Below are 14,234 nucleotides of genomic sequence, written 5' to 3' on the forward strand. Positions count from 1 at the left end.
CAATTGATTCCCCTTCTCCAACTGTACTGTCTTCTTCAATGATCCTTTCTGTGTCTGCTTCCTCTGCCTGTTCCTCGTTAGATACAGATGAGTTGCTTTCAGACATCTGCCTTGGTATGGCATTTATATACACTGGCATGTCTATTATGGTTCTAGTTTCATATTCTGGATGATAAGGCTCATCTGGGATAATCCAGCCTTTATCAACCCTTTTGTTTTCATCAAAATATGTAACATGTCTTATGCCAACAATGCCAGTTTTCAGATTCAAAATTCTATATCCTTTGTGTCCTGGAGTATAGCCAACTAAAATGCCCCTTTCTGTTGTGGAATCCAGCTTATGCCTTCTTTGCTTTGGTACATGAGCATATGCTGTACTTCCAAATGTTCTTATGTGTGACAGGTTTGGCTTCCTACCATGCCATGTCTCATGTGGTGTGCGCTCAGCGCCTTTAGTTGGCATTCTGTTTTGTAGGTACACTGCTGTGAGAATGGCTTCCCCCCCATAGTCTTTTAGGGAGATTGCTATCTGACAGCATACATCTGGTCATTTCCACAAGTGACCTAAATTTTCTCTCTGCAACAGAATTTTGCTCTGGTGTATAAGCTACTGTTGTGATATGTTGAATGCCTTCTTGTTCTAGAAATGTGCGCATGCTTTGTGAAGTGAACTCACCACCATTGTCGGTCTGAAGAACCTTTGGTTTTCTTTCAAATTTATTGCTCACCATGGCTACGTATTTCTTCAGCATGTCTGTGACTTGACTTTTCTCTTTCAGCAAATAGACCACACAGTATCTAGAGAAATCATCCAAGAATATTAGCACAAATCTGTTATTTCCCAATGATGGGATATTAAACGGTCCACATAAGTCACTGTGTATTAAGTCCAGCACTTTATTACTCCTATTTCCTGTGTATGCAGGAAATGAGGGTCTCACACCTTTTTGAGTAACACAGTCTATGCATTTCTCCATATTACCAGCATCTGCACTTATCTGAATGCCGGTGGCCAGTTGCTTACTGTAAAGATCCTGGATCACCTTAGAATCACGATGTCCCAGGCGGCGGTGCCAGATTTCCAGACTACATTTACCATCATTCTTCCTTACTTGCGCCATATGTGAGGCTTCACCTGAAATGTTCAGCTTATAAACATCATTATGCATAAAAGCTTCAGCATACACTTCATCATTTTTAGAGATTGTGCACTTACTGTTTTCAAAATGAATCACAAATCCCTTCTTATCTAATGTAGATACACTAAGCATATTGCAAACTGCTTGGGGAATATACAAGACATCACTTACAGGAATTTCTTTAACTTCATTAGACACTTTGCATTTTAAGAATCCAATACCTTTTGCTTGGATCTTAGCAGTCCCTGCGTTTGCAGTTTTAAGAATACCTTCCTCTGGACACATTTCCTGAAAGAAATCTTTACAATTGGTTAAATGGCATGTGCTCCCTGAATCCAAAATCCAAGTACTTTCATTTGAATTATTATTTACCATAGTCAAAGATTTTTCTGCCATTAGAAAGCCCTTGTGTTTATCTTTGTCCTTCATACATTTCCTGGTTTGAAAATTCTTTAGTTCCATTGGCTTAGGTGAGCTAGAGGGAGTGTTTTGTGTTTCCTTACACCATTTAGATACATGTCCCTCCTTTCCACATGAGTAGCAAATCAGCTTGCCCTTGGGTGGAGTTTTCCCATAGCTCCGCCTTTCTTTGTTCTTTGCCAAGAAATTTGTTTCATTTCTCTCTGACTTGCTTTGAGAACACATCTCCTCAGAATCATTTATTATGCATTCCTGCCTTAGTTTTGATGTTGCCTGTTCAAAAGATTGCCCTTCAATGGCCTCATTTACAGACCTAAAAACATCAAACTTCTTTGATAGTGAGGTAAAAAGAAATGCTCTTTTCAATGCATCACACATGGGAATTCCAGAAAGTTCTAGCTTTTGAAATGAAGACATAAGATGCATAATGTGATCATTACATTTACTTTTATCCCTTAATTTGGTTTCATTCAACTCTGCCAACCAAATTGGTTGCTGCTTTGCATATGTAGTTGCATACATAGTTCTCAGTTTATATAAAATGTCCTTTGGTGTATCTTTTCCCTCCACTAATATGGCTTGTTTCTCTGAGAGAGCTTCCAAAAGCATGCACTTCACATAATAGTTTGCATTGTCCCATTCAGCCATATTTTCAGCTGTTCTGTCTTGATCTAAGCATATTTTTAATCCATTTGCTCGAAGGAGACATATGAATCTTAGTTCCCACTGCTGATAATTAAACTCAGTTAATCTAGGCACCTTGAGAGAATAGAAAAATGGTGAATTTCCTCCCTCAGCCATTTTCTTAGCCTTCTGTCTGCTGTGTGGGGGGAGAGAGAGACAGACTGAATCTTTCCTTTAAAACTTAAGAGAAAAATGTGGCCTTTTTTTCTGCCTGGTAATATTTCTCTTCTTTTTCAATTCCTGAGCCCTGGGCCCATAACCCTTTTGTTGGATTATTTGTAGTAAATAATTAGCAGATTTTAGTACACACAGCTTCAGCTTTAGAAATGTTAATTTCTTTCTTCATCTCTCTCTCATTCACCCCTGAATAATTCACTGCTGAGTCACTTTAAAGTTGAAGTAACAAAACATCTGTTTACTCACAGTTTGCAGTTAGATTATAATCAGACAGGCTTATATATACATATTACTATACATTTGTATTATCAGCTCCTTCCATGTGCTTAGATGGTAATGGATGCTCACACCACCATAGATCCTCTCAGGTTAGGAGAGATCATGAGCTCCATGTGCTCCATGTGCTGCATCTGCTGCATCTAACCCCCACAGGAAGTTGCATAGCTGTGTGACCTCTCTAAGTAATTCACATCAGAGGTCACAGAGTAATCACAGAGAAATAATAGGTGACAGGCAATGCATGTAAAATACAATTACATTCCAACAACATATACATATAATTATTTGACATATAGGATCCTTCATTGCTGCTGTCCTACGGTATGTAATATTTAGGGCCTTAGTGAAACCAATGAGGCACTGGGAGTGGAATGATTGTACCTAGTTCATAATATATAGGGAGGGTGCTAGATTAGCTTCATTTTGAAGTTTCTTTCTTGGCCCTCTGAAAAGTACACAGAAGGAAGCAATATGTAGGGCACAATTTACAAATATTATAGCTCAGTCTAAATGCAACATTCTGGTATACCCTAACCCCTTGGTCTTCACTTCCAACCCTCTACAGTCGCCGAAAGGTCCAGGTTTCAGGATCTCTCTAGTGAATCTGCATGAGAGAGATTTGTATACATTGCAGGTAGTAGGCATGTAAATCTCTCTCATGCAGATAAGATTATCTTGAAAACCTGCCTGTTGGCAGCCCTCAAGGATGGGCAGTGAAGACCAAGACTCTAATCAGTGTTTCTCAAGTCAGGCCTGGAATACCCTTAGGTAGGTCTGGTCTTTAGGTTATTCACAAAGATATGTATGCACTGCCTCCATTGCATACATCTTTCTCATCATATTCATTGTAGATATCCTGAAAACCAGACTGGACTAGCTTGAGAAATGGTTCTAATCTCCAGGTATACCACAGGAAACAAATCAATAATGTGTGCTAACACCATAAATCAGGAAACCCTGCCTTTCACCCAGGGACTGCTTCATGGGCTAACTTTTCTCTATTATTTTTTTCACATCTTCAAAGGCAGACTATCTCATATGTCACTCTTGTTCCTTACAGAGTCTTGTATATTTAATTAAATAAAATACTGGGAGGAGGGTTATTTTAGGAGGCTACATATGCAAATAGCAATTTTAGAACGTTATTATTTATATATGGAGATCTACACCACTTACAGAGTTCAAAGCAGTGTGGTTTGGGAAGGCCAGAAATCTAGATATGTATTTCCTGTTTGTTCACCCCTTCAAAGAAATGTAATAGATTGGTAAGGCAAGATTTCCCTTCACTAAATCCATGTTGGCTTTGTCTCATTAATCCATGATTTTGAATATGCTCTGTAATTTTGTTCTTTATAATAGTCTCTACCATTTTGCCCGGCACTGATGTCAGGCTTACTGTTCTATAATTTCCCGGATCTCCACTGGAACCTTTTTTAAAAATTGGTGTTACATTGGCCATCCTCCAATCTTCAGGTACCACACTTGATTTTAAAGATAAATTACATATTACAATAGTTCCGCAAGTTCATTTTTCAATTCTATCAGTACTCTGGGATGAATACCATCCAGTCCAGGAGATTTGCTACTCTTCAGTTTGTCAGATTGCCCCATTATATCCTCCAGGTTTATAGAGATGTCATTCGGTTTCTCAGAAGTATCAGCTTTGAATAGTATTTCTGGCATCGGTCTCTCTCCCAGACCTTCCTCGGTGAAGACCGATGCAAAGAATTTATTTAATCTCTCTGCTATGGCTTTGTCTTCCCTGATTGACCATTTTACCCCTTGGTCATCTAGCAGTCCAACCAATTCTTTTGCCAGCTTCCTGCTTTTAATATACCTAAAAACATTTTTACTATGTATTTTTGCCTCCAACACAAACTTTTTTTCTAAAGTCCCTCTTTGCCTTCCTTATTAGCGCTTTGGATTTGACTTGACATTCCTTATGCTGTTTCTTATTATTTTCAGTCAGTTCCTTCTTCCATTTTCTGAAGGATTTTCTTTTAGCTCTAATAACTTCCTTCACCTCACTTTTTAACCATGCCGGCTGTCGTTTGGTCTTCCATCCTCCTTTTTTAATACGCGGAATATATTTGGCCTGGGCTTCCAGGATGGTGTTTTTGAACAGCATCCACACCTGATGTAAATTATTGACCCTCGCAGCTGCTCCTCTAAGTTTTTTTTTTACCGTTATTTTCATTTTATCATAGTTTCCTTTTTGAAAGTTAAACGCTAACGTATTGGAAGGAATTTTACCTCCCTACTGTGTCCTGATGTTACATTTACCCAGTCAATATTGGGGTAATTGAAATCACCCATTATTATTGAATTGCCCAGTTTGTTAGCATCCCTAATTTCCTTTAACATTTCTACATCCATCTGTTCATCCTGGCCAGGTAGACGGTAGTACACTCCTATCACTATCCTTTTCCCCTTTACACATGGAATTTCAATCCATAGGGATTCCAAGATGTGTTTTGTTTCCTGCAGAATTTTCAATCTATTTGAATCAAGGCCCACAAATATCCTATCACTACGATATAATTTGTACCCCAGTATGACATTGTCCCCCTGGTTATCCTCCTTCCACCAGGTCTCAGAGATGCCTATTATATCTAATGTTTCATTTAATGCAATATATTCTAACTCTCCAATCTTATTTCTTAGGCTTCTGACATTTGCATATAGACATTTCTAACTATGTTTGTTGTTCCTATTTACATCATGCTCAGTACTTGACAGTATTAATTTTCAATCTTTTGTCTGATTTCTATTTAAAATCACCTGATCTACTATGGTCTCTTTTGCAACCTCACTATCGAGATACCCTATCTTCCTTGTTTTGGTGATATCTTTGAAAGATACCTTTTTCCAAACCATGCGCTTTTGAGCGACTGTCAGCCTAACCCCATTTTTTAGTTTAAAAGCTGCTTTATCTCCTTTTTAAATTCCGGTGCCAGCAGCCTGGTCCCACCCTGGTTAAGGTGGAGCCCATCCTTTCGGAGTAGGCTCCCCCTTCCCCAGAATTTTGCCCAGTTCCTAACAAATCTAAAACCCTCCTCCCTGCACCATCGTCTCATCCACCCATTGAGACTCTGGAGCTCTGCCTGTCTCTTGGGCCCTGCGCGTGGAATGGGTAGCGCTTCAGAAAAATGCAACCCTAGAGGTTCTGAATTTGAGCTTTCTACCTAAGAGCATAAATTTGACTTCCAGAGCCTCTCTCTCCCACATTTTCCTATGTCATTGGTACCCACATGTACCAGGATAGCCGGCTCCTCCCCAGCACTATCTAAAATCCTTTCTAGGTGAAGTGTGAAGTTTGCCACCTTCGCAACAGGCAGGCAAGTCACCAGGCGATCCTCACATCCACCAGCCACCCAGCTATCTGTATGCCTAATGATCAAATCACCAACTATAACAGCTATCCTAACCCTTCCCTCCTGGGCAGAACTTGGAGACATGTCCTCGGTGCAAGAGGATAGTACATCCACTGGCGGGCAGGTCCTGGCTACAGGAGTACTTCCTACTTCACCAGGGTGATGCTCTCCTTCAAGGAGACCTCCCTCCTCCAAGGTAGCACAGGGGGCTACCAGTCTAGAGGTGGGATTTCTCTACAACATCCCTGTAGGTCTCAATGTACCTCCTGTCTCTCTCAGCTCCTCCAAGTCTGCTACTCTAGCCTCAAGAGAACGGACCCATTCTTTGAGAGCCAGGAGCTCTTTTATTCGGACACACACATACAACCATTCACCAACTGAGAGATAATCATACATGTGACAATCAATGCAAAAGACTGGATAGCACCCTTCTCGCTGCTGGTCTGCTGACTCCAGCTTAGTATTTTTGAGTTTTTCAATAATTTAAAACTTGCTAAAGTATTAAGGATATTAGCCTAATATAAAAATGTCTTTTAGTTTATATGGTATATTGTGTGATTTATTTAGTGTTTCCTTCTTAGATGGTAATGAAATGTATTTAAATCTCTAAGAGCTCTCCTTGCTTGTTATCCTATTTACAATAACTCTTGCTCCCCCTAGACCACCCAGAAACCCTGTATTAAGAGTGTGTGGATATCCGGGGGAAGGGGGATTGGGTTCTGAGGGGGAAAGGTAGAGAGGGAGAGTATTGGGAGTGGGGGGGGGGTCATGATATTGATGTCGGGGGATGTTGTTGGACCATTTTGCAGAGCTTTTTATAGAATATGGGAGAATTGAGTATGTCCAGACGTGCCCATCTCAGTTCCTATCTCCATAGTGTATGTAAATGAGACTTCTTATGATAGATGTTCCGTCTGAAGTTCATATGTTGTGCTAATCTGTATCTAGCTATATGTTTCCAGATTGCCCTAAAATATACAAAGCATTCAACTTTCTCTAATCCCCATTTCTCTTGATGTATGTTTCTTTAAAGAAAAAAAATAAGGAAAAATGTAAAATAACAGCAACATATATAACCTATTATCTTTTAGCCTGAAACTCTTGAACATCTTTTTATTAAGCATCATGAAACGTTGGCATTTGGTCCTCCCTACCTCCTGGAGCCAGAAAACATTTTTGAAGACATCACTGTTGCTAAAGCATTCAAAAGCGAAGACAAAAGAGACTTGGCAGAGCTTGCCATGTTTGCAAAGGCTGAGGACTCTGATAGTGACTCAGCTTGTGTTAGCGGTCTTTTCAATAGCAATTGTTTCTCTGAGAGTCATCATGGTGACAAAGTCTATCAAGAAAGTTTATGGCAGTCCGACATAAAATATGCCGCAGTTGTGAATAACTCTCAGTCAGGCAGTCTTTCTAAGCAGGAACAGAGGACTAGCAGCAGCCCAGTTGACAGATGTTTTTTGGGTAATGATCCCCTAGCCAAAGGTTCTTCTAATAACATTATGTGGGAAATGGAAAATCAGGAATATCGAACCTTAGCAAGCCCACCCTCAAATCAGCTCAGCAAAATTTCAGTGCATTCAACTGCTTCTTCAGAAGGTTTTTCAGAACCATCGGATACAAATGAAAACTTTCTTGAAGGGGAAGGTCCTGAAAGAGACCTTTATTATTTCGGGCTAACTGCAATTAAACAAAATGAAAATGCTAGTTACCTTATGGGAAATCCTAGGGTGGTTTATCATTTTCAAACTGATGGGTTGTATAAAGGGGTAGAGTTTCTTCAGAATGATCTGCCAGATTCAAAAACAATTATGGAAACTAGCAATAAAGTGGGAACCCCATTTAAAAATGCTTTTTTATCCTATGTGCCACAGTTTTAGACAGTTTCCACTAGAACAGAAGATCCAGGAAAAAGAGAGGTTTATAACGTAATTCCTTAGAAGGTCAAAAATGTAATTTTCTTGGAGTACAGTTTGACATGAAAATTTATATGTTTTCGTAAGTATTGCAAATGAATACTTAAGCATATACTGGTACAACTAGGGTTATACCATTTATAATTAAAGCCTGATAGGACAACAGTTTCCACATTATAATATTCAGTGCATAATGTTGGAAAGGATGCTTTTTAAACTGTATGTCTCAGAAATGTTTTAATTTTAAAATGTGCAAAATGTCACCTCCTCTTTTAAGCAGCATTTTTATCAAAGTTTATTTCTTTTGTAACTTTCAGATTCATGAAAAATATGGTATCCAGCATTTTTTCTCAGGGATTATTTCATGTACGGACACCCGGTATGAAGATATTTGTAAATCTCAATGATCTTGTGTATTGTAAAGCAAAAACATTTTATCAGTACAAGCAAAAAAAAATGTATTTCCTCTTACAGTTAAAGCAGACAAAATCATTAAGATTTCATTTATTACTCCAATTTTTATTTTATTCTTGAGGTGATGTTAATGTTTGAACTCATTAGACAATTCCTCATACTTATCTATTTTTATATTTGAATTTACATAAATTGGGGAATTGTCACTCTTACAAGCAACTTATATTGCATCATAGTTATACATACAAATCATGATTATAATAGAAGAATCATAGAAGTCAGTTTTTAAAAATGGGGAACACAAACATAAAAGGTGCACAGCCTGCATTCCAAAATAAATAAATAAATAAATAAACATGTAATATACATGTTTAAAAAAATATGTGTTTATCTTAGAAAAGCAGGACCAAAGAATAGGAGCAAAACAGAAAGCTACAGTGCCAAGAAAATGGAAAGTTGATAGTCTGAAGAATATTGTTAATAGTACAGGTTTCAAAAAAATGTTTGCCAAACCAAACCCCCAAACTCAGCCCTCCTCGTTCCCATCCCCATCTTTCCTCCTGGCAGCAGCAGGGCCAGAACCAGCAATGAGAAGTGAGGGAAAGTGGGGACTGGACCAGGGATGAAGTGGACAGGAGGAAAGGCTACATCCCCTATCCATTCGGTCTTTCCTCCCATTCATTGCATCCCTGGTCCGGCCCCCACTTTTCTCACTTTCTTTGCTGTTTCTGTCCCTGCTGTCAGGCAGAAAATGTGCTCAATTTTGTCTAGTCTCCTGCACAGTTTAAATTCTGCTATATGGATAGCAGGGTACTTGTATATTTTAGATTACTTGCAAGATCTGCCTGTAAAATGTGGCTCCTTTTGTAGAGCACTGGACCAGGAATGGTGGGGTGAGGGGAAAAGAAAAGTGTTGGGGGAGGGGGAGAAAGAGATGATCTGGGAATGTAGTGAGGAGAGGAGGGGGTCCAGAATGAAGGTCTATTGTGCAGAAAGATAACTGGAGAACTGAGCTGAAAAAGAAGAATGAGAGATCAAACTAGTGGAAAATGAGGGACGGGAGAGAAAGGACTAGGTATAGACGCAGTGGGAGGTGAAACAGGAGAAAGCCCAGAGATTCGAGTTGGTGGGAGAGATGAGAGTAATAGGAATTCAGCTGATTAGGCAGATGGAGATAGAGGTGAGAGAGATGACATGAATTGGGACATAGTTTAGGAAATTGAGGGATGTAGAGATGTTGAAAGATGAAGAGATGAGACTGATGCAGAGAGATGGAAGGATTGAGAGGTGAAGGGATGGAGTCATAGGGGGAAGAAGGGAGAGATTCTGGTAGGGGCTTCGGAAAGTGAGAGAATGATGGAATACTAGGAAATTGAGGGATGTAGAGATGTTGAAAGATGAAGAGATGAGACTGATGCAGAGAGATGGAAGGATTGAGAGGTGAAGGGATGGAGTCATAGGGGGAAGAAGGGAGAGATTCTGGTAGGGGCTTCGGAAAGTGAGAGAATGATGGAATACTAGAATTAAAGTTAAGAGAGGTAGATTGGGGCCTGTGAGAGGTGGAGAGCAGGAATTGGAGGATTAGATGCAGTGATATACAAGACTAGAAGGACTGAGAGTGGGTGGTGATAGAGGAAGGTAGAAAACTGGAAAGAATGGTGAGAAGAGATATTCAAAAGAGGAAAAGAAGCAAAGAGATGGTGATAGAAGGAGAGAAAAAGAGAAGATTGAAAAAGAAGTGATGGGACTAGAGAAGACCCAAGGAGAGGTGGCTGTTAATCTGTTCATGAGCCCTTGTGCCTAGGCCAAGGCTTAGGAATGATCTTGGCCAAGGCCTAGGGTAGACCAAACAGGCGCTATGCAATACCACAGCCACAAAGCCCCGCACACTCAGGACAATCAACTAGCACCAGCAGAAAAGGGAGCTAGACCATTCAGGCGGGCCTCACTGCCGAACTGGAACCCACTCGTACAGAGTCCAAGGGTACGGGCCTCATGGCCAAACAGGAACCGAGTCATACACTAGGGAAGGGAAAAAGAACAACAAGGGGTCCCAAAAGAGACTGGAACTCATGCAACGCACACAGCGCTAGCTAGTGACACAAGGGAAGGGCGACAGACAAAAAGCTGGCAGGTACAGACTACGATCAGAGGGAGAGAATGCAAACCAAGGGTACACAGACACACAGATAGCAGAGGCAAAGCCCACAGGGGAAAGGGAAAGCCGAGGACAGAATGGGACACAGACTCTACAAGAGCAAAGCTCCACAGGAATGGCTGAACAGGGAAAAACAGGCTGAAGGAAAAGGCTGCTCTCAAATAAAGACAGGAAAGAAGCAGGTACAGAAGAGTACCAAAAGGGATAAGGCAGACACCAGAGAAAGGCTGCCTAGCAGAGGCAGGGCTTACAGAAGGCAATACCTAGCTCTGCACATAAAGGGTAAACACTGAAGAAAGGGAAACTTAAACAGGACCGATTACAACAGACAGAGAGGCTGCCTAACAGAGGCAGCACTTACAGGAGGCAAATACCAAGCTCTGTACATAAAGGGTTAACACTGAGGAAAGGGAAACTCAAACAAACAACAGGAATGATTACAAGGGACAGAGAGGCTGCCAACAGAGGCAGGACTTACAGAAGGCAAATACCAAACTCTGCACAAAAAAGGTTAATACTGAGGAGAGGGGAACTAAACAAACAAAGCAGGGACGAGCTTACCACAGGCAACACAACACCAGCCAAGCAGAGAACAGACACAGGTGCAGTATAGTGAAGCAATCAAGCACATGCTGGGAACAACCAGCACACACAGAAACTACAAGCAACAAGAAGAGTAAGCAAACTCCAACAAATAGAGTGTTACTAGCACAGACTGAAAGAGGGAAATAGGCTCAGCTGACAGGAATCAACAGTAAAGCATTGGCTGTAGGGAGAAGTTAGTTTAAATAGATCTGGCTTCTGACGTCTGAAGCTTCAGACATCAGCTCAATCCCTGACAGGCCAATCAGAAGCGAGTCCCAGTCATTCCCCTGCCTGTCTTAGCAGAATCATAACAGTGGCAAGGTGAAAGACATTTGGGGTTGGGAAGAAAAGACAATAAGAATAGTGGAAGGGCCTGGAGAAAGGGGAATCAGCATAAGAAAACTTCCTGGGCTTATCTGAATGCTTCAGCCTTGTACACCAGTTCAACAATTATGTTGGCCTCAATTGTGCAAATCGTGGAGGTCTGTAGAAGATCTTGTACAGGAAGAAAGTAATATTTCAAATATCTTGTTTAGCACCCTGATATTTGTTTGGGAAGTCTGGTGAGGTGGAAAGAATAGTAGTTGTTCCTTAATATTCAACAAATTTTTGATTAACAGTTCCCTCTACATGGTAATCCAGGAGAAAACCCATTTTATATCTGCAGCTAGTCCGTGACCTCAAAGCTGTGTTCCTTAGTGTCAGCAGCAGATGAATCCAGACACTTGTGGGTTCTGACCATCTACCAGCAGGTGGAGATAGAAAGCGCTGAACTGCACTGTCTTATAGGATGGAATGCTCCTTGGTCAATCAGTATTCTCTATCTCCAGCAGGCAGATGGACAGTCTCTCACGAGCTCCTGGAGTCATCTGTTAGCAGCTCTCGTTCTGGATCTCCCAGTTCAGTAAAGCCATAGGGTGTGCAGCTGAGCAGTGTCACCTTTAGGAGGTACACCTGGTGATACCAGGTCCCTCCCCCACCCTTCTGCCCTTTCCTGCCCTTCTCCATTCTCATTCCTCAGTGCAGTAGAACTCCAGTTTATTAATTTTAAAAAAAGCCAGGTCTTTGGGCATTCTATTTTCAGCCCAGGGGAGATACTGGGGCTCCCAGTATCAATGCTGGTAGTGGTAAGGGTAGCTGTGTGCCTCCAGCAGCAGTAACGTGGCAGGCAGGACACCTGGCAGTGCCTCAGGATGAGTGTTCAATTTCATTTATTTGCTGTGCGGCTTCCCGCAGTTTTACTTTCATTTTCGTGGGGAGGGCTGCAGAAGTGCTTTCATTCTGCTCCCACTCTGGGAAACGGCAAGCAGCATCAGGTGTTTGCCCGCCCAGCAGTGCAGGCTCTTATCGGTGTCCAAGGACTGCGCTTGTGGAGTCCTCGCTCATTTCCAATGCGAGTGAAGTGCAAGATGATCCCCTCATGGTGCTGATGGTACTTTGATGGCCATTTTGCTAGCGCTTCAGCCAGGGATGAGAAGGCTGACAGTTTTCTCACCTGACCCTATTTCGGCTGGTGAGCTGTTCCTGGGGAAGCCTGCTACTTCCACCTCAGTTCGGGTATTTTATTCCAGAGAGTTGCCCGGGCTTATCTCCAAGGCCCATCACAGGTTTAATTTTACTCTCCTGAGCACGCTTCTTCTGTCTCTATGAATCCTTAGATGGTGATGCAAGAGATCTCGGACCAGTGACTCAGCGTCAACTAGGTCACACATTTCACACCTGGGCTGGTCCAGCTGCATTTCCTAGCATGGATTAGTTGGTGGCAGCAGTCCCCAAAATACCACACACTGCCTGTGGTGAGGTTCTAATTTTCCTTATAGTTCCAGAGTTGGTTAATTGTTGTTCATGATGTGGGATCCAGCGAACAGCATCAGGGCAGTGCAGTGCAACATAGGTGTTAGGTCATCTGAAGAGCCTATTTCATGTTCCTCTCCTTATCTGCCTTTCTTTTTGGCAGCTTGGATTCCCTTCAGTTTTTTGTGATAGGGCTGTTATTTGACAAAAAAAATCTTAAGTAAATAAATAAGTACAATACTAGCACCCTGCCAGTTTTTCTCATTTCCTTTGTGGAATTTCTTTTGCATGAGTGGGACCTTCTGTACTACCTTGGTCTCCAGTTGCAGTGTTTACAGTGTTTTGAGCAACAGGATTGCTATTCTGGATGATGGCTGGTTTTCAACATTCAGGGCTTTGGTTCACAGCTAGTTTGGGCATAATATTAGCAATTGTGGCTCTCAGTTCTATTTCAAAGGGAGATAATTTACTTCTCTCTCCCATCCTGATTGCCCGGACAGGCAAGTCTTTCCATGGCTGGGATGGCTAACATTCCGCTTCAGTGCTAAAGATTAGCTGTGTTGCCTTTCCGCAACAGTGCTGCTGTCTGGTTTTGTACATTGCCACTGGGTAACACTGTTGCCTACCAACTCCAGCCTCTGCTGTCTCAATGGCACCACTAACTGTATGACGTAGTGTCTTTAACTGCTTTAATTGCACTTTGACACCTTTTCATAGTGTTGGACAGCTACTGCTATTGTAGTCCTACTTTACTGTGGATGAATAGCTTCCTGGTTTAAGCGACACACTGTGAGTGTGACCAGCGATCCAAAGGTGGCTGGTTCAAGTCACCTTGTAGCATGACCTCCATATTGAACCATGGTACAATTACTATGTTCTGCTTCCCCACTACCGCTGGCTCTTCACCATGCTTGATAACTCCAAGGTGCAGTCTTGCCAGCCAGTTCTTGTTCACAGCCATGCCAACCAATTCTTGTCTCTCACAGCAAGAAGCTGTCTCTGGCTTTAGCATTGGGCAGCTGATGTGGCTCCTACGTAACATGTAGCAGGCTACCTTTTTGGAGTACACTTTTGTTTAGAGAAGGTCTAAGGAGGTTGGTTACAGACCTACGGGAATTGAAGTGTCAATGCTTGCCAGGGGACCAGCCTCCAGATTCTTAAATGCTGTCCGTCTCGTATTATGTTTCATGCAGCTCGGTGCTACAGGCAAGGTTAGTCTCACTTTCAGGGTTCCCACTTTACCATTGACAAGTCTTCTTTCCTGATGTCAGGAAGAAATTGGCTTTCAACTCCA

The 14,234-nt window shown here is 41.7% G+C and overlaps 1 protein-coding gene across 1 annotated transcript in view; it reads left to right on the top strand.

Moving 5' to 3' along the window:
- Positions 1-10,656, top strand: part of LEPR (leptin receptor) — a 204,665-nt gene extending 194,009 nt beyond the window's left edge. The window contains exon 18 of the mRNA XM_030207748.1: positions 8,307-10,656. Coding sequence (XP_030063608.1) covers positions 8,307-8,396 — 90 coding nt within the window. The 3' untranslated portion in view covers positions 8,397-10,656. The remainder of the gene's footprint in view (positions 1-8,306) is intronic.
- The last annotated feature ends 3,578 nt before the right edge of the window (positions 10,657-14,234 follow it).

The sequence above is a fragment of the Microcaecilia unicolor genome, chromosome 6, assembly GCF_901765095.1.
Source record: "Microcaecilia unicolor chromosome 6, aMicUni1.1, whole genome shotgun sequence".
Lineage (NCBI taxonomy): Eukaryota > Metazoa > Chordata > Amphibia > Gymnophiona > Siphonopidae > Microcaecilia > Microcaecilia unicolor.